The sequence below is a fragment of the Pteronotus mesoamericanus genome, unplaced genomic scaffold (assembly GCF_021234165.1).
Source record: "Pteronotus mesoamericanus isolate MK-2021 breed Mesoamerican mustached bat unplaced genomic scaffold, CSHL_Meso_final contig_78, whole genome shotgun sequence".
NCBI lineage: Eukaryota > Metazoa > Chordata > Mammalia > Chiroptera > Mormoopidae > Pteronotus > Pteronotus mesoamericanus.
The window spans coordinates 4181256-4208028 of NW_026555258.1; the positions used below are offsets into that span (position 1 = coordinate 4181256).

The 26773-nt window shown below is 47.6% G+C and overlaps 1 protein-coding gene across 2 annotated transcripts in view; it reads right to left on the reverse strand.

Moving 5' to 3' along the window:
* ABL1 (ABL proto-oncogene 1, non-receptor tyrosine kinase) overlaps positions 1-26773 on the reverse strand; it is a 108982-nt gene that overhangs the window by 18692 nt on the left and 63517 nt on the right. The window contains exons 1-4 of one of the 2 annotated variants that reach the window (XM_054584219.1): positions 25547-25703; positions 11212-11385; positions 10362-10657; positions 1452-1724 (exon numbers count right to left, since the gene is read on the reverse strand). In XM_054584219.1, the coding sequence (XP_054440194.1) occupies positions 1452-1724; positions 10362-10657; positions 11212-11385; positions 25547-25625 (822 nt within the window). In that variant the 5' untranslated portion in view covers positions 25626-25703. Of the gene's footprint in view, positions 1-1451; positions 1725-10361; positions 10658-11211; positions 11386-25546; positions 25704-26773 lie in introns of those variants that run through there. The other variant, XM_054584218.1, reaches the window with a different exon arrangement.

The window sequence follows — 26773 nt, forward strand, 5'->3', positions numbered from 1 at the left end:
CCCCTCTAGGCCCCAGCTCCCGACTCCCTTCCTGCTCTCTTCCCGCAGAGAGGGGCTCCCCGCCCCTCCGTTCATCCCTGTGAAGGGCCACAGTGCCACACGTGTGCCTAATGTGGCCCCTTTTGCACTGCACTGCAATTACTGTCATACTCGCCTGCTTCTCCTCTCTAGACGATCTGCTACTACTAACTGGACGACCCTAACTGCCCAGATGAGCCTGAAGGAATGAACTCTGGTTCATTTTCACAATCCCATTGTTAAGCCAAGGGCTGGCAAATACAAGTGAGGAACTCAATAAATGCTTATTAATTTAAAAAAAATCTTACTTGAAAAATATCCAGGAGGCCTCAGGGTGACCCCAAATCATGCCACTACCACCCCCGCACAAGGGTCAGTTGGCCTCCTTTTGTTTCTAGGACTAAAGCATGCAACCTTTTCTCTGTATTAGCCAGGACTCATAATTTCTGTTTCACTGTGCCCGAGGGAAGGCGTCAGGGAGCGAGAACCCCTAAAAGACAGGCGTTTGGGCGGGGTCTCACTGCGTGCTCCTGACTGACTTTTGATAAGCGCACACGTGGTTGGGTCCAGTTTCCCCACTAGTGGATGTTTTGGTTCTTTTTAGCTACAGAAAGGGAGGGGCTCCCTCTCAATTTCTGTGCACATGTCAGCCTAGTTGGAGTTCACGTAGCACAAGTGAAAATACCGCAGGCCCGCACTAGGGGACACTCTCGCTATAGGAAAAGCCTGGATCACCATTTTGAAGAAGGCTGCAAATTAAAACATCTCTGGCATCCTGAAGATTTCAAATCACTTGAAAAGAAAAATCAACTACCTGAAAACTTGAAACACTATGCATTAGTTGAGAGGGTTTAACAAGGATGAAAAAGGGGAGGTAGGTGATCTGAATTAGAAGAAGCTTTAATCAGTGTTTCCTTATTTCCAGAAATCTGGACACACAGTAAAGAGAACAAGAACCTGCTAGGAACTCAATGCCACTTGCCTTTCGTATCTGCCAACAAAAATCCACAGAAACGTCAAACACATTTTGGCTAAATCTCCTTTCAAAACTTAAGGCTTTTAGTTCCCTCCTTCCCTTAACTCTCAATAGGAAGTGATTCAAATGCCACACAAACAGAACAGAAACCCACGGCTTTAAAAGACTCCTGCCATAGAACGAACACACTTCTCCAAATGACTAATCTTTTTACACCAAAAACCACAGCACTTCTCAGCTCTCGCCATATGCGGCGACACACTGCGAGGGTGAGAATGACTCAACATGTACAAAGAAACATCACAGATGACGAGAGACTGAAGAGCACCCCCCGGGACCTGCGTGCAGGAGCAGGCTACCCGGGAAGGGGCAGCCCGCACAGCGGCCGCAGCGCCTCGCGCTCACGGCGGCCCCACGCGCAGAGGCGGCGCTGCCTGGCCGCCGGCCCCGGGCCTACCTTCAAGGTCTTCACGGCCACCGTCAGGCTGTACTTCTTCCACACGCCTTCATACACCTCCCCGTACTGGCCTCCTCCCAGCTTGTGCTTCATGGTGATGTCCGTGCGCTCCATCTCCCACTTGTCGTAGTTGGGGGACACGCCGTAGACGGTGGGCTTGTTGCGCTTGGGGGCGGGGTAGTGGAGAGTGGTGATGAGCCCGTCCGCCACAGTGGAGTGATGGTGGACCAGCTCGGCCAGCGTGTTGAAGCGGCTCTCCGAGGAGACGTAGAGCTGAGGGGAACAGGGACAGCCTTCAGCGCACAAAGCAAGGGCAGACTCTCACAAGGCCGGCACCAGCTCGGCTGAGCCTTCCGTTAGCGCACGGCAAAACCTCACACAAAAGGCTCTCCACAGTGACCAAGTGCTGCGTGTGCTGTCACTTAACTTGATAAAGCAGAAAGCGGCAATAAAACGCCCCCGGGCCTTTGCCTCTGCTGCTCCCGGACTGAAACCGCTCCCCACCCCGCCTAAGCTGCACACGCCTGGTTCTCTCCAACCACCCTGAGCCCAGGGTAAACGCCCACGAGTCTTCCCTGGGCCCCCACCTCCAGCCGTCACCCAGCGCTAGTCGCGTCACCTGTCTTCTCTGCACGACACTTAGACTGAGAATTCCTGTTTTATCAGCCTGTTCAGTGTCTGTCTGCACCTGCTAGATGTCAACTTCATGAGGGCAAAGCCCTAGGCTGTCCATTGTTTTCCTGTATCCGCCACGCTAAGAGCAAGAAGTGGGCACATAACAGGTACTCAAAAATAGCTGATGGTTACATTAGTGAAGAGTAGAACTTAAAAAGTATTGCTGATTGGAAAACAAATTTTAAAAAATAATTATGCTTATTACAACCTACTCATACGACCTATAATTATATAATTATCTAGATGTGCCCAGAAGATGAAAATCACGACACAACACATGAATCTCCTTCCCATTCCTACTGCCCGGATTCGGGCCAAGCAGGAGGCGTCAGAGGCTGAGACCGCCCGCCCAGCACCATGCTCACGCGGGGCGCCCCGTGGGCGCTCTCCAGGAATGCGGCGGCCTCGGAGGGCTGCGCGAAGGCCACGTGGGCTTCCCCACCACAGGCGAGGCAAGGAGGGGCGTTCAGACACAAGGCCACGCAAGCCTCCCTGAGACGTGCGGCAGCGGCACCTGTGCCAGGAGCCCCCCATCAGGAGCTCCCACCAGCCACAGCCGAGATGGGGAGGGGGTAGGGGAAGGCGACAGAGGGCAACAGTGTGGATGGTGACAGCTGTCTTTTCCCTTCGCCACTGTTTCAGTGATGTGGTGAGGGAATCGATTCCACATTAAAATCCTCACAGAACATGTGGGCTCCAGGCACATAACTGAACCTACTGGCTCACGAAGGGCAGCCAAGATCCTGAAGGTTGAAAGAATGTGAAAATCACGACTAGGTGCCCAAATTGCAAAGATGTGGGAAGGAGGAACACAGATTTGGAAGTGATGATACCTGGGACAGGGAGAAGGAGGAACAGGATCAGTTAGCTGTAGCTGTCAAAGAAAAGCGAAGAAAAAGCCAGAAATACACAAGGCAGGGCCAAAACCGTGGCTTTTGGTAGGCTCCATTACTTTCTATATGTTGTAATATCAGATCATTAAAATATTATTAAAAAAGGAAATTAAAACAAACTTACAAGTTGATCCCTTCTATAACCCTCAACAGGGTAAATAAGATTCATTAACAAGGAGATTTTCTTTCTTTTTTTCTTTCTTTTTTTTTGCTGCTTGAGGAAATGACATGAATGAACTGTTAAAACTAAGGCAAGCCAACGGCAAACTGTGGCTTAGAGCGTTACAATCGACAATCTTTCGGTGGCAATTCTACGAAGATAAAACTCTGAGCAACCCAGGAATTGTCCAGAAGGACTCCACAGCTCTGGGAAACTTGCTCTTCTGTGAGATGGTGCTTCCGAAACGAAAGAAAGGACCTCTGAAGGTGAGGAGGCGGCCCACCAGGTGGCTCCACTCTTACTCCTGAGAGCACCGAGGAGAAACCTCCAAGCGAACCACTCCAGGGACACGCTGCGCAATGCGCACAGTGTTGGCAGGGGAAGGGGGTGAGTGAGACTGCCGAGCCTACCCTGAGCACGCACGGCCACGGATGCCAGGCCGCGGGAGGTGGGCACTACTCTTAGGCCCCACCTCTCTCTGAAAAGTCTGCCAGGTGTCCAATTACTTCACTTCAGGCTGCAGCGCCCCAAGCCCCCTTCTCCCGGGATAGCCGGGCTGACAGTGTTTTCCCTGCCAGGAGTGGTGAGGGGGGAGCAAGCCATTCCCAGAAGGCACTACTGGGATCAGGGTGCCCCTCTCCCCACCGCCCTGCAAACCCCTGGCACAGGATGGGGTAGGTCGCCCGGGAGCAAGACTCTTAACTTACCCCTCCGCCTGGGCTAGAGAGCAGTGCGCCCCAAGCCGCAGACCCTGTCCCTCCGACTGCGCAGAACGCTAAGGGCTCCCGAAGCCCTCGTTTACGGAGGGTTTATTCTTGGTCTCATCTGATCCCCTCACAGGCTCCTCGGTGAGAGATTTCAGTCATGGGGGCTTTCACTGAACAGGCAAACTTTATCTATCTCAATAATTAAACTTATAGACCCTGTGACTTCATTCATCTTTCAATATGAAATTTATATATTGACACTCATTCAATATTAAAACTACTCTCCCTTAAACGCGCTGCACAGCCGTCTTCTAACCGTCCTGGAATCTAATGGCTTCCTTCTGATTAGTTTGAGCTTCTGAGTAGCTTTTGCTAGTGAACTGAGTCGTCTCCATCAGGAATTCGTGGCATGTTCAAGGAAGAAAGTGAAATTAGCATTATGAATGGCATGTTGTTATGCTATGTAGCTGGTTCCATAAACACTCTGGGTGCTTAGCCAGGGCTGTGCCTCTTCCTGACCACGCAGGGATCGGAAAGACAGGACTTGAAGAAAACTCCACACAGCCGGCTTTCCCCCTTCCCCCAGACAGCCACACTCGCAGGCTTATCAGAGCTCAGGTCTGTGTATCTTTAGCTGCCTGAGGCCCTGGAGTCCCGCCTTGCTGTATTGTTTACCGGCTGCTCAGCCAGGAGCGCTGTTCCCGAGGGTTCTCGCATACCAGCAGCAAGCAGAACTTAGTAACTTAGCAGAGCTTAACAACGCTCTGGTCTCCTCCAAAGGGAAGGCCAGCCAGGTTTTGGCAGGCTCTGCACCGGGATGCCGGCACCTGCCGAGCCACTGCCAGGGTGTGCACACCTTAAAATTCTACAGGTTACATAGCTGGCCTATCGTGCCACTTCTGCTAAAGCTTAAGTCCAAACTCTGGTCCTGTCGACCTGAAGCTGTCAATTCAGCAGACTGAGAAAATAAATGTCAGTTGGGCACCTCTTTGAAGAAAAGACTCCGTCAAGGGCTATCAGAAATTATGAAACTTAACAGTGGCTCCCTACAGAAGTAGCTAGAGTGTAGACCCAAGTAACCAGAAGAACTGAGAACAATTAAGGCAGGGGTGGTGGGGGAAAGAATTGGTCTTTAATTCCATTATGCTGGCAGAGGATCACGGATTCTGAGGAAGCATGGAAGAACGACAACCAAGTCTGAGGGGTCTGAAGATTCTCCGGCTGTCCAGTCTCTTAGGAAAGAGCAGGGTGGCGTGGCCCTGGGCTCACTGGCCGCGACTGCTGCTGGGAGCTCAGGAACAGGGAGCGACGTAACCCAGAGCCAGGAGGGTAAGACAGAAAGAAATCCTCTGGCGCCTTAGACAAGAATCTTTGAAATTCAGTTGTTTTCTAAAGATCAGCTAATTTGAAAATAAGAATTAAACTTATTCAACCCCAGCCTGTTCCTCCTACCAACCTTACATTTTCCCCTTAGAAATCCAGACAGGGCCCAGGCCTCTGTGGCTCAGTGGGCTGTCTTCGTAGGCTGTAAGACCGTGGTTCGATTCCTGGTCAGGGCACAGGTCTCGGTTGCAGGTTCAGTCCCCAGTCGGAGCACGTATGAGGCAGCTGATCATTGTTTCTCTCACATCCCTGTCCCTCTCTCTCCCGGCCCTCCTTCCCCTCTTTCTCTAAAACCAAAGGGCATGTCCTCAGGTGAGGATAAAAAGAAACCCAGAAAGGACTGCATCAAAGCTCCGCCATGGGCAGGTTAGTTAATGCTGAGCCACACTGTCTCGTGTGTCCCTGCGGTATCTCCATTCTGACGCTGTTCCACTCATTTCAGGAAAAGGATCCCACCTGCGCAGCCCCCTCAAGAGCAGCCCTGAGAGAGGAGCCTCCGCAGAAGGACCACCTGATGGCCCGGTGGGCCCAGAGGTCTCTGGACAGCTGGAGGGAGTGTCTCTGCTAGGGACGGAGAAGGGCAAAAGGCCCAGGACACTTGGCGGAGCTGCCCAGGGGTGGGGAGTGCCAATCACATGAGTTTCCAGCGCTCTGCCCAGAGCGAAGGGAACCCCTGGCGCACACCAGCTCTGCGACAGAGGGACTGTCTTCCTCATCAGCGGACTCTCTAATTCTACAAATCTTGCATCCCACACACCAACCTTGCTCTCTTCGAGGTATCCCATTAGATCCTGCCTGCAAGGATGCCAACTAAACAGCTCCAGGCAAACAGACTACCTGTTCAGCACAAATCCCAACGGACGACTGTGCGCGGCACGGCTTGCCCTGGATGAACGGCACAGGTGGGGAGCAACTCGGCAGTCGCAGGAAGGAGCCTCCGCGAGGCGTGCTCTGCCGCTCCACTGCGTGAAAAAGGCACCCCTGCGGTCTGAAGGCGAGGTTTCAAAGGGCCTGCCCCTGGAATACATCCTACAGCATGGAGGGACCTTGCTCCGCATCCGGGATAAGAACAGTGCCCCCAAAAGCAAGCTGATAAGCCCAAGCTCTCATCACACACGAACAGCAGACAAAGCTGTCTGTCGCACAAACCGCTGTGCTGGTATAAAGACATCTCCCACGATGGGAAGCCTCAGATATTGTCAACAGGACTTTGGCCATTAACGCATGCGGAAAACAGGTGAGAACATTACACACACACACACACACACACACACACACACACACACGTCTGTCCAGAAAGATATAGCCATGTAGTATGAAAAATAGAGGCATTTATTGAAGATACAAGAAACACTGTGTATAAGACAATGATACCTCGGTCCCCTTCAAAGTTGATGCCTTGGGACCTCACACAGTTCTCTCAGCATCTCTTCCATTGTTCAAAACACTCTGCAAAACCCTTTGTGGGAGTCGCCATTAGCTGCCCCATCAGTATTTTCCTGAATCTTATCGATGGTCTGAACTCTCTTCCTTTCAAAGGTGATTTCGGTTTTGGGAAAAGCCAGATGTCGCAGGGTGTCAAATCTGGGCTGTAGCGGGGCTGAGTCACCTGGGTGATTTGATGTTTTGCCAAAAAACGCTGCATGAGACGATGCACTGAGTGGTCACACTGTCATGATGAGGCTGCCAGTCTCCAGCTGCCCACAGCTGCGGCCATTTTCGTCACACTGCATCTCTCAACAGCTGAAAACCCTTGAGGTAGTACTCCCTGTTAATTGTTTGGCCTGAAGGGGCGTACTCAGGATGGACAACACCCTCCCAATCAAAAAACACAGTTAACATGGTGTTGGTCTCGCTGCGACTTTGCCACGCCTTCTTCAGGCGAGGAGAACCAGGCGGCTTCCATCGGGGCACTGGGCCTTCGTTTCTGGAGCAGAGCTCTAGACCAACAATTCATCTCTGGTTATGAGCTGACCCTCTTGAGGAAATCTGGTTCACTGGGAGCAGATTGAATCAAGTCATTAGCAACTACTCCATGATGTGCCTTCTGCTCTGGAATGAATTTTGCCACAACACGTTTTATGCCAAGATCCTGCGTCAAAATCTCGGACATGGTAGTTTTTGGAATCCCCAGATCAGCCCCTAGTTCTCGCACTGTCAGTCGTCGATCTGTTGACTGCAGCCCGAACACGTTCAACACCCTCAGGTGCTCTGCTTGTTGCAGGCCTTCTAGAACATGGATCAGTTTCAATAGACTCTCGACCATCTTTGAAACGTTTGTGCCACACTTTTATTTACATTGCACTCACTGCACCGTCCCCGAAAGCCTTCTGATTCATCCGAATAGTTTCCAGAGGAATGTTCAAGCTTAACACAAAATTTGATGCAGATTCGTTGCTCTACTTGCTCAATCATTTTGATTGCGATGGCCACACACTACGCATGCTCACTCAACAGCGTCTACTTCCCCCACTGACTGACTAGTACAGTGAAGTCGTCATTGTTCACACATGTGCGTTCCAGTCCGTTCTCCTTGGCTGCCAGGTTACAGCGATGTCACGCAAACTGTTCTCATTGTATTAACAATGGCTGGACTTTTCTGGACAGAACACACACACACACACACACACACACACACACACACACAGAGTACATCTGTATGGGTGGTACAAATGAATGTGTGAGGATAATTATAAAAATGCTAAAAAGATTAAGAAGAGGGGACTAGTCCTACCAGATATTAAAACATTATAAGCCATAACAAATTAAAAGTTTGGTATTGGCACATGTATAGACAGACCAATGGAAGAGAAGAGATAGAGATCAACAGACCTAAATACATACACAGATTTGGTGTATTTCAAATACATAAGTAAGGGAAGATGAACTTAGTAAATGGCATAGGGATCACTCAAAATATAACACATGCATATTAAACAAGATACAAGCTTTACCAATCAGCGAGAGATGCTTTTACAATTTTGATAATATGCTGCCAATGAGGATGAGGAAAAACATGCATTCTCGTATGCTGCTGGTAAGAAAACAAAGTTGTACAATTTCCACAGAAGGTAACTGCGCGATGATGACACACATTTAAATGCATGTCACCTTCCATCATCAGCTCTAGCAACTGAGCCTGCACACACCCCACTGTACACAAAGATGTGCGCAACGTGTTTCCAAACTGCAGGGCGTGGCTTGCTAGGGTGTCTATGAAATCAATTTAGTGGATTATGACCTGAATTTTTCAAAAAATGAAACAGAACAGAATGGAATACAAAATATCAGAGTGCTCTGCATATAATAAGCGTAAGCAGTCCTGGCTGGTGTGGCTCAGTGGATTGAGTGCCAGCCTGTGAACCACAGGGTTGCTGGTTTGATTCCCAGTTCGGGCACAGGCCAGGTCCCCACTGGGGGGGGGTGTAAAAGAGGAAACCACACATTGATGTTTCTCTCCCTCTCTTTCTCCCCCCACCATCTAAAAAGAAAACAAATATTTTTTAAAAAAGAAAGACAGAAAAGAGTAAGCAGGATTGGCCCTGGCCAGGTAGGTCAGTTGGTCAGAGCAACATCCCAATATGCCACGGTTGCGGGTTCAATCCTCCTTCCGGGCACATGTAAGAATCAACCAGTGAATGCATAAATAAGTGGACAACAAATCACTATTTCTCTCAAATCAATACATAAAATTTTTTTTTAAAAAAAGGCGGGTTAGGCAGTGTTTCACAACCCTCCTGTTACTAAAGTTAGCATTGGGTGGTGATGTAAAATGTTTTTTTTACAGCAGACAGAGATTATTTTAAAAGGTTTCAAAGCCACCTTATAAGAGCATTACTTATAACAGCATAAGACTGGAAACAACCCAAACACCCACCAGCAGGGGCCGCTTAAATAGGCGACGGTCCAGCCATGCCAGGCATCATTCAGAATCAGACGACTCTGAATGCGCTGCCATAAGCCATCTCCAAAATACATCATCAGGCAGGAAAAGCAAGATGCAGAACAGTGTGTAGTATGCAACATTTGGTTTTTTAAAAACGTAATCATATACACACTGGCTTAACTCCGGAAGAGACTGGCCACAGTAGTTGCCTCTGGGCAGGGTACCAATTAGGAGACAGAATACTTTTCACTCTAATTCATTTGCTTTTCAAACCCTGTGCATGTATCAGACATTATCACAGAACACACACACCATCTGGACCCACCCTCACAGCCCACCTATCTACACCCTCCACGACAGTGCAGTGCGGCAGAGGGGACAGCGGTCACAGCCCCGTTCCATCAGCCATTCGCTGTGCAACCCTGGGCCGGAGCAGCATCCCTCTACGCATCCATTCCTTCCTGCGAAAAAGCAGCTCACAGAAATATTGTCCTAAAGATGGAGGTGTAAGCGAGAGGAAGATGGAAAAATGCCTCAGTGCAGAGTAGGAGCTCAGTAAACGTTCATGCCTCCCTTCCCTTCATGGAGGCTTAAGGACCCTTTACATGAAGATCACAAAACCACATAGTATACCCACTCCATTATAAAACTACAGTTTGGGTTCGGAAACCTATGGGTATGATGTGGTCCCATTTTTGTATAAAAACTGTGTATACACACAGACACACACACTTTCTCACAATTTTTTCCACAGGAAGGAGGCCTGTATCAGACTTATACTGGGGAGGTGATATTAAGGTAGCTTTTCACTTTTAAAATATCCGTCTTTGTCTGATTTTTTTCTCACTGAGGATAAATTACTATCTTAAGAGATTTTTTACAAAGAGTCTTACTGTGAGAGGTATGTATGAAACCCAACAGATACTCCACCTATCTCAGGAAACTGCTAAGAACAAAAGTCTGGCAGGACATTCAGAGGACCACGCCAGCCCTTGCAACATCACGTGATCGGTCCTCCACAGAGGGCCTTTCCTAAGGCGGATGGAATGATGCCTGCTGTTTGCTTGGAAGCTTCTTCAAACATCGTCTTGGTTGAGTTTTGCTGCAGTAACTTACCAACCCAGCAACAGGGCCTCTGGGTTCTCCTGGCCGAAGACTTCCCCTGCCCCGCCCCCACTCCTCAGCTCCCCCGAGCAGGGTCCCTACCTTGCCATCGGAAGCAGTGTTGATCCTGTAGTGGTACACCCTCCCTTCGTATCTCAGTGAGATGGACCTCTGCCCGGGGCTGCTCTCGCTCTCCCGCACTAGGAAGCTGCCATTGATCCCACTGCTCAGCAGGTACTCAGCAGCGTTGCGGGATACCGGCCCATGGTACCAGGAATGCTTCTCCAGGCTGTTGACGGGCGTGATGTAGTTGCTCGGGACCCACCCTTGGCCATTTTTGGTTTGGGCTTCACACCATTCCCCATTGTGATTGTAGCCTAAGACCCGGAGCTTCTCACCTTAGAATGAAAGAACCATACCACACACATCAGCTTCATAATTCGCTCATTCTCACTTTGTCTCTTAGATTACTAAAAATCTCCAAATTCTTAAGTAACTACTTCATGTTAATGAGTCCACATAAATATATGCATTTTAAAATGTATAACAGTACATTGAACATAAAGCTTCCTGTTTGTACTGAGTACAGAGATAAACATATAGCATCAGTTTTTTAAAATCTATGTTTGTTTACTCAAGTGTTCCTAATATAAGGGAGCTTTGGTTGAAAATTTTTTCTTTAAAAAAAAAAAAAAGGAAGTGTTTTCAGTGTTTGCTTCAGGTGTCTTTTCCAGTATAAAATAATGAAAGCGCTGCTTTTGTGAAGGACTACTGTACAGAAACTCATCTCAAAAAGGCGAGTCTCTTATAAAGACACTGCTCTATTTTTTGATCTCTCTCTGCATTACAACTAAATCTGCTTTTCTAATCAACAAAGGGGTGAACAATCAAGCCACAGTCCCCCCCAGTCGCTGTGCTTGCAACCACCGCCTGCCGCCCACGGCCCTTGTACCTTTAGTTATGCTTAGAGTGTTATCCCCGCTGGCCACAAAATCGTACAGCGCAACGAAGAGGTTGGGGTCATTTTCACTGGGACCAGCGAGGAGGTTTTCTTTGGAGTTCCAACGAGCCGCTTCGCTCAGACCTTGCGGCTCGAAGTCGGATGCTACGGGCCTTTGGAGGGCTTCTGGAAGAGGAAGGGGGAAAGGAAAGAAAGAAAGACGAGAATTAAGAAAAAAAATTACTTTTATTCTCAGGAGCAAAAAAAAAAAAAAAAAAAAGTCTGTTATTTCCAAAATTATACATTCCTGATTTATTTTGTTTCTTAACACCTGTGTACATTATATATTAATAAAAAATGGACTCTTCCTTTCCCAAATCTGGTGAAAAACACTAAGTATTTGCATTCCAAGGTTGTGTTTCCAAATAGTTTAAGCCTTTTAAATTTGTTTATTCAAAATGAATTCATTCAGAAATGGAAACAGTCCATCCTCGTAAGTCTGCCACTGCTTATATTATAAAATGGAAGGAAAGTTTCTTGCTTTGAAAGATTTAAAAATGTATCAGTTAACATATGCACATAATTTAAAATCAAATAGTACAGAGGGACTTATGATGCAAGATCAACATTTTCCATCCACTCTCTATGCCTAGAGACAATAGCTACTTCTTGGGGATCATTTCCATCTCCCTAAACATAAGCTCCATCGCTCTAACCCCTGCGGCGCCCTGCCCCGCCATCTCCCCCACGCCAACCTCCGCTGGTTACCTTTGTATTTTCAGTATCAGACTTATTCCTTAATTTCTTATTCTACCAGCTGGAGACAGCATCTGCCAACTACTTCCCCCCTAGGGGAAGGGTGTTAGCATCCTCGCCTGCCTTCCAGCTTGCCTCGCTCTATGCTCACTCTCAAGTAGGGCCTTCTTCACTCTTTCTTTTACCTCGTGAAAGTGAACAAGCATCTTCTGCAACAGAATCTTTCATGTTTCGTCTATAGGTAGATTCTAAAAGTTGAAAACCAATCAACATCTGTTATATTAGGAGTGTGTGACTATTAGAAATAGTTCGCTATTTTCTCCTAAAGTTTCTTCTTGCTTTTCTTTTTCTTGAACTATGCTCAAATGCTCTCGAGTTTCTCTGTGATAATGACAAATACACACAAGGGTTCTTTGAAACAAGCAAAGCTACTCCCAAGTATATCTTAACAGTTATAAGGATATTATGGAATGAAATCTGAATACTCATTTAAGGAAACTACAGTAAGAAATCAAACTTTAAAAAAAGGCGGGGGAGGGGGGGACCCTGACTGGTGTGGCTCAGTGGGTCGGGCGTCATCCACAAATCAAAGGGTCACAGGTTCAATTCCTAGTCAGAGCATGTGCCTGGAAACTGACTGATGTTTCTCTCTCACATCAATGTTTCTCTATCTCTCTTTCTCCCTTCCTTCCCTTCTCTTTAAAAATAAATCTTTTTTTAAAAACGGGGAGAGGAGGAACACTAATTTGAAAAGAATTAAAGGTCCATCATATGCTTAAGCCAAACCCAAATGGTAACAAAACAGAACTGTTTTAATTTTCTCTCTTTATGGCCCTGACTGGTGTGGCTCCGAGGACTGAGCGCAGGCCTGTGAGCCTACGGGTGACTGGTATGATTCTCCCTCCATTTCGCTCTCTCTAAAAATAAACAGTCTTAATTTTCTCTCTTCATGGATTTAGAGGACACTCAAATATCTTTTCTTGGGCAGTAACACTCATCTCAAGGATAGGCCTGACTCTGCAGCATTCACTTAAACAAACAAAACCCAAAAGGTGCCTAAGAATCCAAGGGACTAAGCTACACTTCCAGAAATGTGACTGGAGAACTTTAAAAAATGGACATTCTTTAAAATATCTCTCTGCAATAAACCAACAGAACGTAAGTAACAAAGGTCTTTCAATTCTAGCTTTTGCACTACTGAATAAAGTAAACCTTCAGGAATTGTTTCTCTAAAAGACTATATCCCAAATTACATCATTACTATGCTCAGTAATTTCATCTTACGAATCACAGGGGCAAAGATAATGTCACGGAAGAGGGTCTGAAAACACTGCCCTTCCCTTGGATGTGGGGAAAGCTTAGTGATGTGTTCAGCCCCACTCTCTGAGCAGGGGCATTAGCTCTAAAACTTTGTCTAGCACTATCGGGATCAGGGATCGCCCAATTAACAACACAAACAAACAAAAAACCCACAATGGGTTAAAGCAGGGAACTAGTATTATTCTTATTAAAACACGCACTCGCCCCCGCAGACCAGGATACACACTGTTTGCTGGTTCTGACCACAGGGCCAAGGACCACCCCTTGGTGTGGTCTCGCAGTTAGTGTGGGTGCTGCCTTCCTCTGAAGCCCTACCTGCAGTGCAATGTCCCACCTCCAGCTCACTGCCCTTCGGGTGGGGAGCATTCCGAGCCACCCGCTGTGTGGCCCCAGCACATCCCTTCCAACTGTCCCCAGGTGTCTCACCTGCCCCCTAGGCCAGCAGCAATGGTTAAAGCTGCCTGCCCTTTACCGAGTCTCTCTAAAGTGCTCATTTTCATAGAAAGAATTCTCCCCTCACATTTGGATTTCACTGGTTTCATATTAACCAAGTAATTGAAACACCAAGTACACCTAGAATACACAGATTTGGAAAGAAAAACGACTGGCTTTGGCGCGGCTGCTGCTTGGGGGTGGGAGCGGCGTTGCAGTGGGCAGTGGGCAGCGGGCACAGCGGACACTGCAGCAAATCAGTTAGGTGGAGGCAGTCGGAAGGATGTCCCCTGTAAACCTGTTGGGCAAGGAACGACTCCTGAAAAATAACTTTTGCATATCAAAGACAAGCCTCTTCCCTATGGAGAAATGGACCAAAACCAAAAATAAGCAATTCACAGAAAATTTAAATTGCTATTAAACATGCGAAGGGTGTTAACCCTCTAGTAATCAGAAAGATGCAAATTCCTCATCAACTTGGCAGGCACATTTCCTTGAGGTGGACCATGCGCGAGTCCGAGGAAACAGGCGCCCTCACCCAGCTGTGATGTTTAGAAGGGCAACTGGCAATGTGAATCGAGTCTTTCAAACATTCTGTAACCTGTGACCTACCTCTGGGGATCTACCCTAAGAGACCCACACATGATCTGTATATACCGGTTTTTAGATAACACAGAAAAGGAAAAGTGCAAAATATTTATCAACACAAGATAAATTAGTTTTGGTCCCATCCGTAAAATAAAATATATTCATAAAGGCATTTAAAATAGTTTTGGAGAAAACTGAAGAGAGTCCAGAAGGAAGGACACCAAAATGTGAACGACAGTTAACTCAGGGTGGTATGTTAACAGTACTGTTCAAAGGAGTTAAGAACTAGGGTCATGGGGTTACAAACACTTAAAATTGTCTTAATTTTTTTCTGTATTTCGGCGTATTGTTTTTATCATCAGAAAACAATTAACAAAAACAGAAAAACTGTTCTAAATAGAAGCCAGCTAAGGCTCCCCTAACTGATGATCTAACATGATAAAGTACACTGGGGGCGGAGGGGAAGGTGGGTACCTTTTCGTGTTGCCCCCGAAATGCACGTGCGTGCTTCCCTCTAGCGACCCAACCTCGTGGCCGTGAGCACGCAACGCTGGCAGACCAGGCCCACACAGGAAATTAAACCAAAGTCATGAATACAGAAATGCTTTTCTTCTCGAATGCCATTTGACCTCCTCTATCAAGCATTCTGCAGCATCTGGATTTGATCAAAGTTACATAATCAGGGGAAGTGGCCTGGAAAACACCTGGAATAGGCAGAGGGCAGATCCTCGCCCAGGGCGACCGTCAGTTTAGAGTCCGGGTTAAGGAGGGACTGTCCCTAACATGGAGGCAGATACTGGAATTTCATGCGAGGGGACGAGGCCTTCTTCGTCAGGAAGGAAAGGGCCTCCCACTGCTTTTTGGTTCAACAGGACGTGAGGAAATCCAAGGCAGTCTCTCAACTTTCCTCTCCAGTTCTTACTCCATTCCACAAATTAATGGCCGAAGCCCAAAGGGAAGTATTGCTCATGCATGCCTCTGGACCGAGACACTGAAGCGCAGCCACAGGCCAACCCCTAAACCTTCCAGTCAATTCCCAATCCAGGCTGATGTCAAAATTGACTCACAATGTACAAATGCCAAGTTCCTTGCTTCATTTCATAGTGAACTATGCTCGTCAACCTTAAAAATGATCACAGCTTACAGGGCCCAAGTTGCAAAACGTACTTAAGTCTTCCTCGCTTAGCACATGAACTTTCTGCCAGTCCCACTGTCAGGAAGTTAAACCCCTAAAGAAGCCCGAAGGCTTCGTTAAAAGAAGATACCCAAAACGGCTCCCCTTTCTGTCCTCCCAGTGGATCTTTTGGCTATTGTTAAGTCTTGGCAAAGAAAAGTTTTAGCTTCTGCTATTATTCTTGTATTTATTTTTTAATTTTTATTGATCTTAGACTGGGTGGAGGAGAAAGAAACCTTATTTTATTTTTCCACTTATTTATGCACTCACTGGTTGATTCTTATGCCCTGACTGGGGATGGAACGTGCAACCTTGGGGGTTATCTGGACAATACTCCAACCAACTGAGCCACCTGGCCAGGTATTCTTGTTTTGTTTTGTTTTTTAAGATTTTCTGCAGCATCCTTTCAGGGTCCTATTTTAAATAGTTTAAGATCTGTATATCTTCAAAAGTGCCTCTCACCCCATTTAAAACCACACTCTTGTTTCACCGTACTGTTAATGAAAGTTTCCGTCATTAACAAAAGTCAGGGGAAGTCACTCATCAGCCACTTTAGCACCGAGAATGGTGTTGTCTACAAAAAGGCCTCCCAAACTCTAAAGAGCTAGGGCTCCAACTATGAGAATATCGAACATTTGGAAATGCCACAAAATCCACTGGGCCTGTGCATGATTAACTTAGACAGCACTCCAAGAAAATGGGTTGGGTCTTTGAAGTACAATTTAAAGATTGTTTGATACAAAATAATCCTTTCTTAAAGTTGTGAGTCACTCATCAAAAATGTTTACCCAAGATTCTCTGATACGGCCTATCTAGTCTAGACTTCCAGAGGCTGCTGCCGCTGAAGCCGCCACACCACCCGCAAACAGGAAGGGAAGGAAAATGCTTGTGAACTCCGGGGCCCGCAGGAGACTTCACAGCTGGGATGGAAGGGGAGACTTCACCTCCAGGAAAAGCATCCTTGGGAAGCTTCCTACCTTCCCGCTGACGCGTGTGCCCAAGGCCCCGGCTCCCTCTGGGGCTCCCTCTGCTGTCTTTACTGCCCACCAAGGGCACTTCACGCCCACCATTTCAGGACGGGGAGGGGGGGGGGAGGGCAAGAGGGCAGCGTATGTCAGATGTGATAAACATTTTCTTTACTTTTGCTCACATTCAGTTACTTAAACCCATGTTGCTTTATTCTGATTTCCTTTGTGGGCCCTTCAGTTCAAGGAATCTCTATAATTTAAAAATCTATAAAACAGATCCTTCAAAAGAGAGGGAAGGCTTCGTGTTTTATTTCCTACTCTGTTCCAACTGATGAGATCATGCTCAGACTATTCTCAAGTCAGTTTGTAAGTCTCATACAACTTTTTATAATATGAGCTTAGAGGAAAAGTATTATTTCCCACAATTTGAACTTGATGAAAATAATTTTATCTAGTCTACACGGTCCTTTATTCTGTCATTTACACTTACATCCAGAGCAGTTAAAGTTATTTTAAAAACAAGTTTATTGGCTAAATACAGCCTGGGCATTGACTTCACACTCTCAATAACGCCCAGCATCCGAAAACAGCGTCAGCTGCAGGGGAGCAAGGGCAGGGCGAGGCGGCAGTGACGCCAGGAGCCACCGCGTGGCCCCGCCCTCGTGGGAGAGGCACAGCTAAGTGGACGTGGACAGGGCTGCAAAGCGGCCGTCCGGTGGGGGACGAGTGCGGCCCCGCGGGCTGACTGGTGAGAACCGAGACGTTGAAGGCCAGGAGGTGTGAGCGGCTGGGGACAAGGTAGCCCTGAACAAGGGCATGCCCAGCAGCGGAAGCGGGACTCACAGGGATCCAGGCCCAGCCTGGCCCCCCGAGGCCCCCCAGGGAGGGGGTCTCCATCTGTGCTGTGCCGTGGACCCAGTGGACCCTCTGGTGATGCCTTGGGACTCCTTCTCAGAATAAAGTTTGCAAATACATAAAATAAATATGAACGATTGCAAAGGAAAACAATTTTATTGAAATTGTCCTCAAAACATTTAAAAAATTTTGTGACAGTGCTTCTTTATTAATGCATTAATGCTTTTTTCTTAACACATTAACAAGATCCAGTGGTAGCCACTGTCATTCCAAAGTAGTGTTGAGTGTAACAATCCAAACTATTATATGATATGAAAATATCTGATTTCTACTGGTGACAAAGTCACAAGCACTGCTAATATTACTGTGGTTTGTTACCTAAGTTCTTTAAAAAATTTATTTTCGGGTAAAGGTTAGTGAAAAAAAGTTTAATATTTCCCCATCCAAGGACACAAACCCCGGAGTTCTCTCCTAGACCCTTAGGGTCTTCCAGGTTAACACCTCCTGCGCTGAGATCTGATTCAGTACAACCCCAGTCATCTGCGAGGGAGAGGGGCCGAGAAAGAAGGCTGCTATAAATTAGTGAGAAGTCCAAATTATGCAATTTTATTTTCAAAATAATGCAGTTTTATTACATTATAGGCAGGAAGTTAAATAGGTTTCTAGAGAAACTGTTAAAAAGTTTAAAAAAAAGATGAAGTCATTTAAAATAGCCCAAGGTTTAAGTATTTCCCCTGGAATCTTTTTACATTACAATATTCCCAGCCAGTCAATTTTAGAAAACAAAAGTCGCCGTGCTAACCTCCGTCCCTATTTGCAGTCCACATAGTAACCTTTCTGAAGATATACAGTCCCTACCCCTCCCTCGACCAAAATGCAGAGAGAGAGAAAAGAAAGGAAATTTCTATTACCCTCTGAGAATCTGCTGCAAACAAGTCTCCAACTACTAGAAATAAAGAATAAAAGATCCATATGAGACCCATCATCTTCAAGCCGCTCAAGCCGCTCAATGCGCTCCGAGCGCCTGCCATTCACGCGCCCCCTCCCTCTCATCCCGCCAAGTCCACACCCACACGCTGGCCTCTCTTCCTCCTAAACCCCTCGATCCTTGCTGCCCTTTCCGTGCCCGCTGCTGACTGCTGCCCTCTGGCCATGCCCACACAGGCACCGGAAGGGTCTTTCTGAAATGCAAATCTGACCCAATGGCTGGACTGTTGAAATTCCCCACCCTCAGTGTCTGGGTGACGGCCTGCCTTTCAACCGCTGGTCACTGTTTACTGGCAGTGGACCCGCGGCAACTAGGGAACTTGTGCCTTGCAACACAGTGGGCGGTATGCAGATAGCACGGAAGACACTGCTCCTGGCATGTAACAGGCCCTTACAACACGGTGCGGGTTGTTCCCGATGCCACGAATGCAGAAGCCTGGGCCCCTAAAGGAGGCACACGGGGAGGCCCTTTGGGGTCTGGCCGGGGACCGTCTTCTCCAACGACCCCTGCTTTTCATCCCAGCCTCCCCAAGGGCCTTGGTATTTTCCCCATGCAAACCCTGTCGCTGCCTCACCTGGCACACCTTGACAAGAGCCATTTATTCTCCCTGGAATGCATCCTCCTGACCTCACGACCTCTAGCCGACCGCTGATCGGTCCTTGCTCCTCCTGACCACCTCACCCCCACCCAAGATTACTTCCCTTTCACCTCACTTGGGTGCTTCCCGGGGCCTGTTTCCATTACCGCCCTGCGACATGCGGGAAGGAATATATTCGTTCGTCCTGTGCGCTGCAATAAGCCTGGGCTCAGAGGTGGACACGCTTTGTTCAAATGTCACCCCCAGGTCCAGAACGTGCTCATTTCTGAGCCTCTGTGTCCCTGCGGCCCAGCAGGACCACAAAGGTATAGGCCCAGGCCCTGCGCACACGGCCTGCAGAGGAGCTTCGGCAGATGTCAGGTGTGGTGCCTGGCCCTGGGCGCTGCAGGGCAATTCCTCCTTCTCTCGTTCTGTCACCACAATAAGGTCACCTCCTTTGGGGCAGACACCACGCCTTCCTCTCACGGAGCCTTCAGTACCGCTGCGTGCAACGCGGGACAAACCGCCCCGCTCCGAGTTTATTAAAATGGGCTCATTCATGCAACACCCTGCACGTGTTCGTCCTTAGCAACAAGTTAAAATAAGAATGCGCCTTCATTAACTATTAACCTATAATAGCAGAATAGCAGATATGACAGACAGTAAAGATGAAGAGCAAGTGCACCCTGACCAGGAAAACCTTTATGAAGATCTAGAAAACACAGTAATTTTTTTAATGGAATACAGACCATGGCCCAGATCCTCCATCAAGGCGCAGTGTGGAGGTTCATTCCTCTGCGCTGTGGGACGGGCGGGCAGCAGGCTGAGAGCCCACCCGCCACGTACTTTTCGTCTGGGGGAGAAAAGCATCCAGGAGTCGCCGCACTGGCCCAGGTTAGGGCTGCGCACAGTGAGCCGGTGGGCCAGAGAAGCAGCTTTATCTGTCACAGGCCATCTGCAACTGACTGAAAGCCTCCCGCTCTGCCTGCCAGGCCTGAGACGGTTCGAAAGCACTCAGTTCACATTTCCTGCTCTCCTTTAAAGTGTCACCCAGGACTCCTGGGTCAGTTTAGGCCCAAGTCACTGAAGTCGAGGGGCTACCCAATGACAGGCAATTTCCCCCAGAATGTCCCGTTCGCCATTATTACTCCTATTGCTAACCTGAGCAACTGAACGTGACTTTAAAAAAAGGTACTTTGGCTCCCCATAGCAACGGCTAATTCTATTCAAGGCCTGACTTTAGATTCAATTTTCAGGTATTCAGTGTACAACGCTATTAACTAAATCTGATGACTGGTAAGACTGGTAAGAATTAGGCCTCTAAAGGGAAATTAACAGTAGAGGTTCAAGTTTATGCAACAGAATGTGATACGAGAGCTGATACATACTGATCTCTTGCCTAGTGCCAGCACTGTGCCATGCACCAAGCCCCCACCGCACATTAAGTAAACCCCATTGCTGCCACATCTGAGCACACAGGAGCTGGAGGCCCAGGGGTCCCCTCTGCCTGTGCCTGCGGCGATCTGGCCACCGGCTGCCCGCCCTGATCCTCACGTCCCAAGCTACTCTCCCGCACAACCTCGCCTCTTCCCTTCCCTCCTGAGGCCATCCTCCCTCTAGCCCAGTCTCCTCTCCCTCCGCCGACCTTCCCACTCATCACGGCTTCCCTTTCCCGTCACGGCTGGTCTTCATCTCCCAGCCTGTTTGTGTCTCCGTCTCAGTCCCCCTTTGCCCCACCCCCTTCACCTCCCTCTCTGATTCCCACCTGCTTCTCTGTCTCCCTCATCTGTCTGCTTTCCCTGTCACCACCACCCACCACAGAGAGTATAACAAATTACCTATGATGTGGGTTAAGAAAGATAGATTTGAAAACCAATTGGGGAGCACAACTCTTATTATCTGAGGACAAAGACTCGTAAAAGTCAGTATCTAGCAAAGCTACTCAGTGGCTTTGGAACTGTAACTTCACGAGGCAAGAAAATGAGATTGACCGTAAGCTGACCATTATTAGAGCAGGGCGGTGAGTACAAGGGAGTTTACTACGCTGCCTGCCTTTGTTATATGTTTAAACGTTTCCATTTTAAAAAAGTAAAAAGGACTAACTTAAGAATTTATTTTAGAAATTGTTCTTTTGTGTTTAATTACAATCCACCATTACAGAAGAATGTTAAATTCTTCCAACATCCCATTCGATCTTTAGTTCTTATTACATATATTTTTCCCAGTTTTATTGAGATAAAATTGACATAACACTGTATAAGTTTAAGGTTAATAATTTGATACATGTATGTACTATTAAACAATCACAGTAAGTTAACATCCATTACCACCGGTAGTTACAATTTTTTTCCTGGAAGGAGAAACTTTATAAAGATTTACTTGCTTTCTTCACAATTTTTGAACATACAATAAAATATTACTAACTATAATCATCATGTTGTACAATATTGTTATATATTTTAAAGACCTATCCACTGACAACTTTTCCTGTGTCCGTTTCAGATCAGTGATTACATCGGCAAAATTATGACTTGACTTTACAACAAGGTAATAAGCAGCATGAGATTTTCAGTTTTCACATGTTTGGACCTATGGAAATACTGCCTCTGGAGAGAAGAAATAAGATGCCAACCAATGAACCAATAGGGTTTTTTCTTCCACAATTAAAACATTCACCGTGGGAATAAGAGAGGGCCCGAGGAAGGGAAGATACTTTTCCTTAAAACCAAGGACAGGAAATATTAATTATATGCATCAAAATACACTTGGAAACAAACTTTTGTTAACAAGAAAAACCATGGGTGGGTTCAGCTCCATTCTGCCATACGTCAGCCGTTATAAAAACGGGCAATGCCACCATTCTGGACCACTAAGTATCTGCTGACAATAACAACAACCAGCACACCTTGCTTTGTGCCTGGCTCTCTGCTGAACAATTCAAATGCAATCCCTTCCGTGACTCTCCCACCTCAGCAAGGCAGGGCCACTCTGAGCCTCACCTTAGAAACGAGAACACTCAGTCTCAGAGAGCAGCGCGCCCTCGACCGGCGGCAGCGCGGGCGGCTCTGGGCCCAGGCCGGCCGGCTCCGGGCTGTGCGCCCCACCCAGGAATGGGGCCTGGGCAATACCCAGCCATAAAACTCCCTGGGCTTAAGGACATGTATTTGGCATTTTATTCGTGTCAAGACTTCCACTTCAGTCATCTCATAGATCCTCAAGGGGGGCTGGACAGAGGACGTTTGTTCTGTCTTCGAGGGAAGGAAAGAGAAAAGCTGAGAGAAGTCAGATAAAAACTGGATCTTCTGACTCCAAATTCAAACCAAAGTGAGCAGGGCCCTTCCTCCTCCTCTTCTCTGAAAACCTCATAGCAGGGGTACGAGAATTATTGAGCATGTCTATGAAGTGCTCGGTGCCGAGGCCTGTGACACCCTAAATGCTCGGCAATTTCAATGCGACCTCAAAGGGAAAGGGCTGACCGGCTCTCTATTAAGCTACAGGAAGCACCTCAGAGCTTCTCTGTCACCAAACAAGAGAAGCAGGTGACGACCTGAGGAGAGAGTGTTTAGAGAGAGAGCATAAGCTTCTCTGAAGCAAAAGCTCTAGAAGTGCATCTGTGTGGCTGGCACCACATAAAGCATTTGCCAGAAAGTTAACTGCTGAAAAGAAGCATTTAAAAGTGGGCCCTTAAAAATAAATTTTAAAAGTTCAAGAAGAGTTCACTTCACAGACATTAGTTTTTGATTCCACTACACAGAACTTACAGGTCCATGTACGATATTCATGCACACTGTACGCAAATACGAACATAGGAACAAAGAGAAGTAACCTAGAGGAAAGTGAATTCAAATGGCCAACGTTCATGTGTTCTTTCACATCTCCAGAGGGAGTTAACAATTGGGAAATGCAGTGTTTGAAGCAGGCCAAAGACAGGAAAGCTAAACATGGTCATGGTGAATAGATACAGCTATATTCATACGTTTTCACAAAGTTGAAGCACAAAATTCAAATGCAATAAATGCTTGTATATGCATAAAATATTTCTAGAAAGACATTAGAAACTCCTGAGTGCCTCTGGGTAGGGAAACTGCACAGGAGACAGAATTACTTTTCACTAAATCCCTTTTTCATATATTTTTTTAAATCATGTAGAGTAATTTTAAAAAGTTTTAATTCTGTGGCTAAAGGTAATAATTTCCATCAGTATTAGGTTTCCAGATGAGAAAAAATACCCCTTTTCAGGCATTATTGTTTCTGAAGATACCATTTGGAATATACACAGAGTTCCAAAGGAGAAAAACAGTCATAGTGTGTAAAGCACAGAGTGGCTAAAATGGCTTTTTGGAGCCAGATATCATGGGTTCAAATCCCAGCACCACCCCTTGTAGCTGTGTTACCTTAGACTTGTGTCCTAAGCTTTTGGTGCCTCTGCCTCCTCATCAGCAAAATGGAAATAACCACATGGCCACCGTGAGCAAGCAAGCCAAAGAAGTCAAAGAAGCCGAAATAGTGTTCGGTGTGCACTCAGCGCCTAGTAACTGCTTTGACAACTAGGCCCAAGGAGCAAGCCAACGCATGATCCAGGTGCACTTACAGCTGGTCCTTCTTTGACAGAATGGAAAACTTGACCATATTTAATTCCTCTGCATGGCCGATGAGGACTGGGCCCCAGTGGCTGTCAATAAACACTGACTGATTGATTTAGGATGGCAGTGAACACAGAAAGGCCGAGCGCTTCTCCAGATGTTGGCAACTGTTTTTCCCGAGAGACTAACAGCACATCCAGTCTTTAAGGATCACTGAGGTTTGTTAAATTCTCTTAACTACAAAACAATAATTTCACTTACTTTCCCCAATTAAATATAACAATGACATAAGGAAAACTCAGTAACAATGAAGAATTCCTCTGCTGATAACTTTCCAGATGAATCCTTAACCCAAAGCAGTCTGCTGTACCAGAATCCTTTTTTTTTTTTTGTTAGAGGCTTGAGAGCCAACATTATTTCAAGACATGCTGTAATAAGACACTTTAGATTCCCCCCCTTAAAAAAGAAACAATAATTAAACCAGCCAGGTACTACTAAATCTTCCCCCAGGAAAAGAAAACAATGTCACAAGTCTGCCTAGACCTCCCTTCCTCCAGCTCGGCACTTACAAAAGCCCATTCATCTGCTCCGCCTTAGGCACCCATCTGCAAAATGGAGATGATAATGCCTGACACTAACTAGTTACAGATGTAAATGAGAATGTGTTCAGAATTTTGAGCAACTTGGAAAACAAGCCACGTATTAACTGAAGATGATTTTGCCTGCACAGATACCACCTTTTCGTGACAAACAGGCCATCTCCTCTCTTCAAATGCTAGACTTTGGGAGCCCACTCCATGGCAGGGGGGCGGGGGGAGCCTCCCCTCAGGCCCCAAATCCCAGAGAGGGGAAGGTAAAGAGCCAACCAACTCAAACTGCACACAAACTGTGGCGAGAAGGGCAAACAGGTTCACCTGTATCACTGGTGTTTATGGTCTGAGCTGCACATGTGACTCTAGGCTGGGCCTCAAGTTAAAAAAAAAAAAGTTTAGACAATTAATGAGACCTCTGTTTCTCCATTTTAAAAAGACAAACATCACCACTTCCTGGCACTATAGCAGAAATCCTACTTGTTCTAAAATGAGCTCTACATGTCTACTCCCATTTTAAGTCCTCAATGAAAATAATGGAGAAACGCGAGCAGGATTACATCTGAAGTACAATCAGCCTTTTCAGCTGGAAGCAATAGCCTGGGATGGCCAGTCCCCAAAGCAGAGTCATTTCAGATCCCCCTTGAAGCTACCAAATGATAAACCACTCATTCTCAATTCACTTTCTTCCAGATGTCACCTTACTAGGACAAAATAATGAAAGACAAGTAACAGGAAGGGGGGTGGGTGGGGGTCGGGGCTGGGGGGAGGGAATGGGATAAGAAAAAGGAGAACAGAATGGAAAGAAGGCAGAAGTGAGCCACCTTGGCTCTGAGCTTCGCGGAAGCAAACTAAATGAGGTGCCCCCTCCCCCGCGCCCCAAGAGCTCTGGACTCATTCAAAATGCCTTCTTAAATCCGGTGTGATTTCTCTTTTCTCCACTGAGTAAGACCTCTCCCTGGTCTGTAGGTAAGTTTGGGTTGGGGGTGGGGGACTGGAAAGATCACTTGAAATTCTGTATCCATAAATGGTAGAGCCATGTTCCCTTTGTAGTACATGATACTTAATGAAAATCACATGTTTCACAAACACGGGTCAACCTTTTTGACACATAATTTCCAATTAACGGTGGAAATTCCACAACGTGGACTCACAAGGCCGTTTAGGCCTGTGGAGTTCCCGTTCTCAAACTTTTTCGGATAGAGCCTCGCAGCTGCTGCCCCCCCACCCCCCGCCCTTCTCCCACCCCACCATCCCAAGGCAGGCTCTCCTGAGGGTAGTGCGCGGGGGCCGCAGCCCCGCACCCTTCCGGCGCGGCCAGCAGTGCGCAGGGGCTGCGGAGGGAAAGAGAAAGAGGGAGAGGGAGAGGAAAGGAAAGGAAAGGGAGGGAGGGAGGGAGGGAGAGGGACAGGAGGGAGCGCGCGCAGTCGGACAAGGCCTAGGAAGGCCCAGCTGGGGACGCACGACCCTCTCGACTCCCCCCACCCCCGCCCCTCGGTGCCGGCCCAAGGCTTACCTTCCAGATAACAGCTGGAGGACGAAGAGAGCCCCTTCTTCGATTTGCAGCCAACCAACTTCAAGCAGATCTCCAACATTTTCGCGTGCCGGCGCCTTGGGGGCCGGCGCCCCCGACTCCTCCGCAGCGCAGATCAGGCCCGACTGGCCCCGCTGGCTCCGCGCGCCCTCCCGGGCCCCCGCGGCCCCGCCATGCGGCCTCACCGCTGCCCCGCGCGCCCGCCCACGGCCGCGGCCGCGTCTCCGCTTCGGACGCGCCTGTTAACAAAGGGCCCCCGAGCCTGGCCCGCGAGGCCCGCCCCCGCCTCCTTCACTGTTTAACCCCCTCCGCGCCGCGCCGGGACCCTCTCTCGGCGTTTGCAGGCCCAGGCCGGCCCTAGACCATTACCGCGGTCCAAAGCCAATCCGGGGCCAACTTCTAAGTCAACGGGAAGATTTCTTACAAGCACAGCCGTTACTGATTCTCAACAGTGGGAAGTGCGGTCCTAACAGCCCAAGAAAGTCCCCGCTACGCCAGCTGCTCCGGCTGTCGGGCACCGCAGGTGCTCACTGCCGCCTTGGAAACCTCGCGCGTCCCTCCCCTTGCATGAGACACCTCCGACCTGCACCACTGAAGGCCGAGTTCCACTGTGGGCCGTGCCCTGGCAAACCCTCTGTCTCCAGAATGCTGGTGAATAATGCAAATTCCTCTGGAATTACCAATACTGGTCCCATCTATATTCAGTGAGCTTACTGTGATTAAGGCTAAACTCAGTTGGTGTCTAAGGAATGAATAATCAAGGGAGCTGGAACTCACAGAACAGCTACGCAAGAATGCCACGCATTTGTCAAATCATACATCGGGTAGGGAAAGGAGATGTGCGAGTCACATTCAAACAGTTTCTGATCAGGGGCGCAGGGCACGCAGTCTCCGCAAGGAGAACTCTCAGAGGCAGGGCCTGCGTCCCTTCTTGGCCTCATTTTCTTCGATAGAGAACTTTTTTCCTTGTTTGGCAAGCGCCACCGGGCACCACTGTTTAAAACTGATTTCACTGCTGTGTGAGGCTCAAATCTTTGTGTAACTATGGTTAGGACAATAGACAAGATCATAACATTATTATAAAATAACAACAATTACAACAATGTGTTACTTGGCACAAAACCAGAAATCTAGGTCCGTGGGAAACAACAGGGACCCCAATCATACTGAATAACTTAATAAAAATCAGATAAACCTCAGTAACAATAG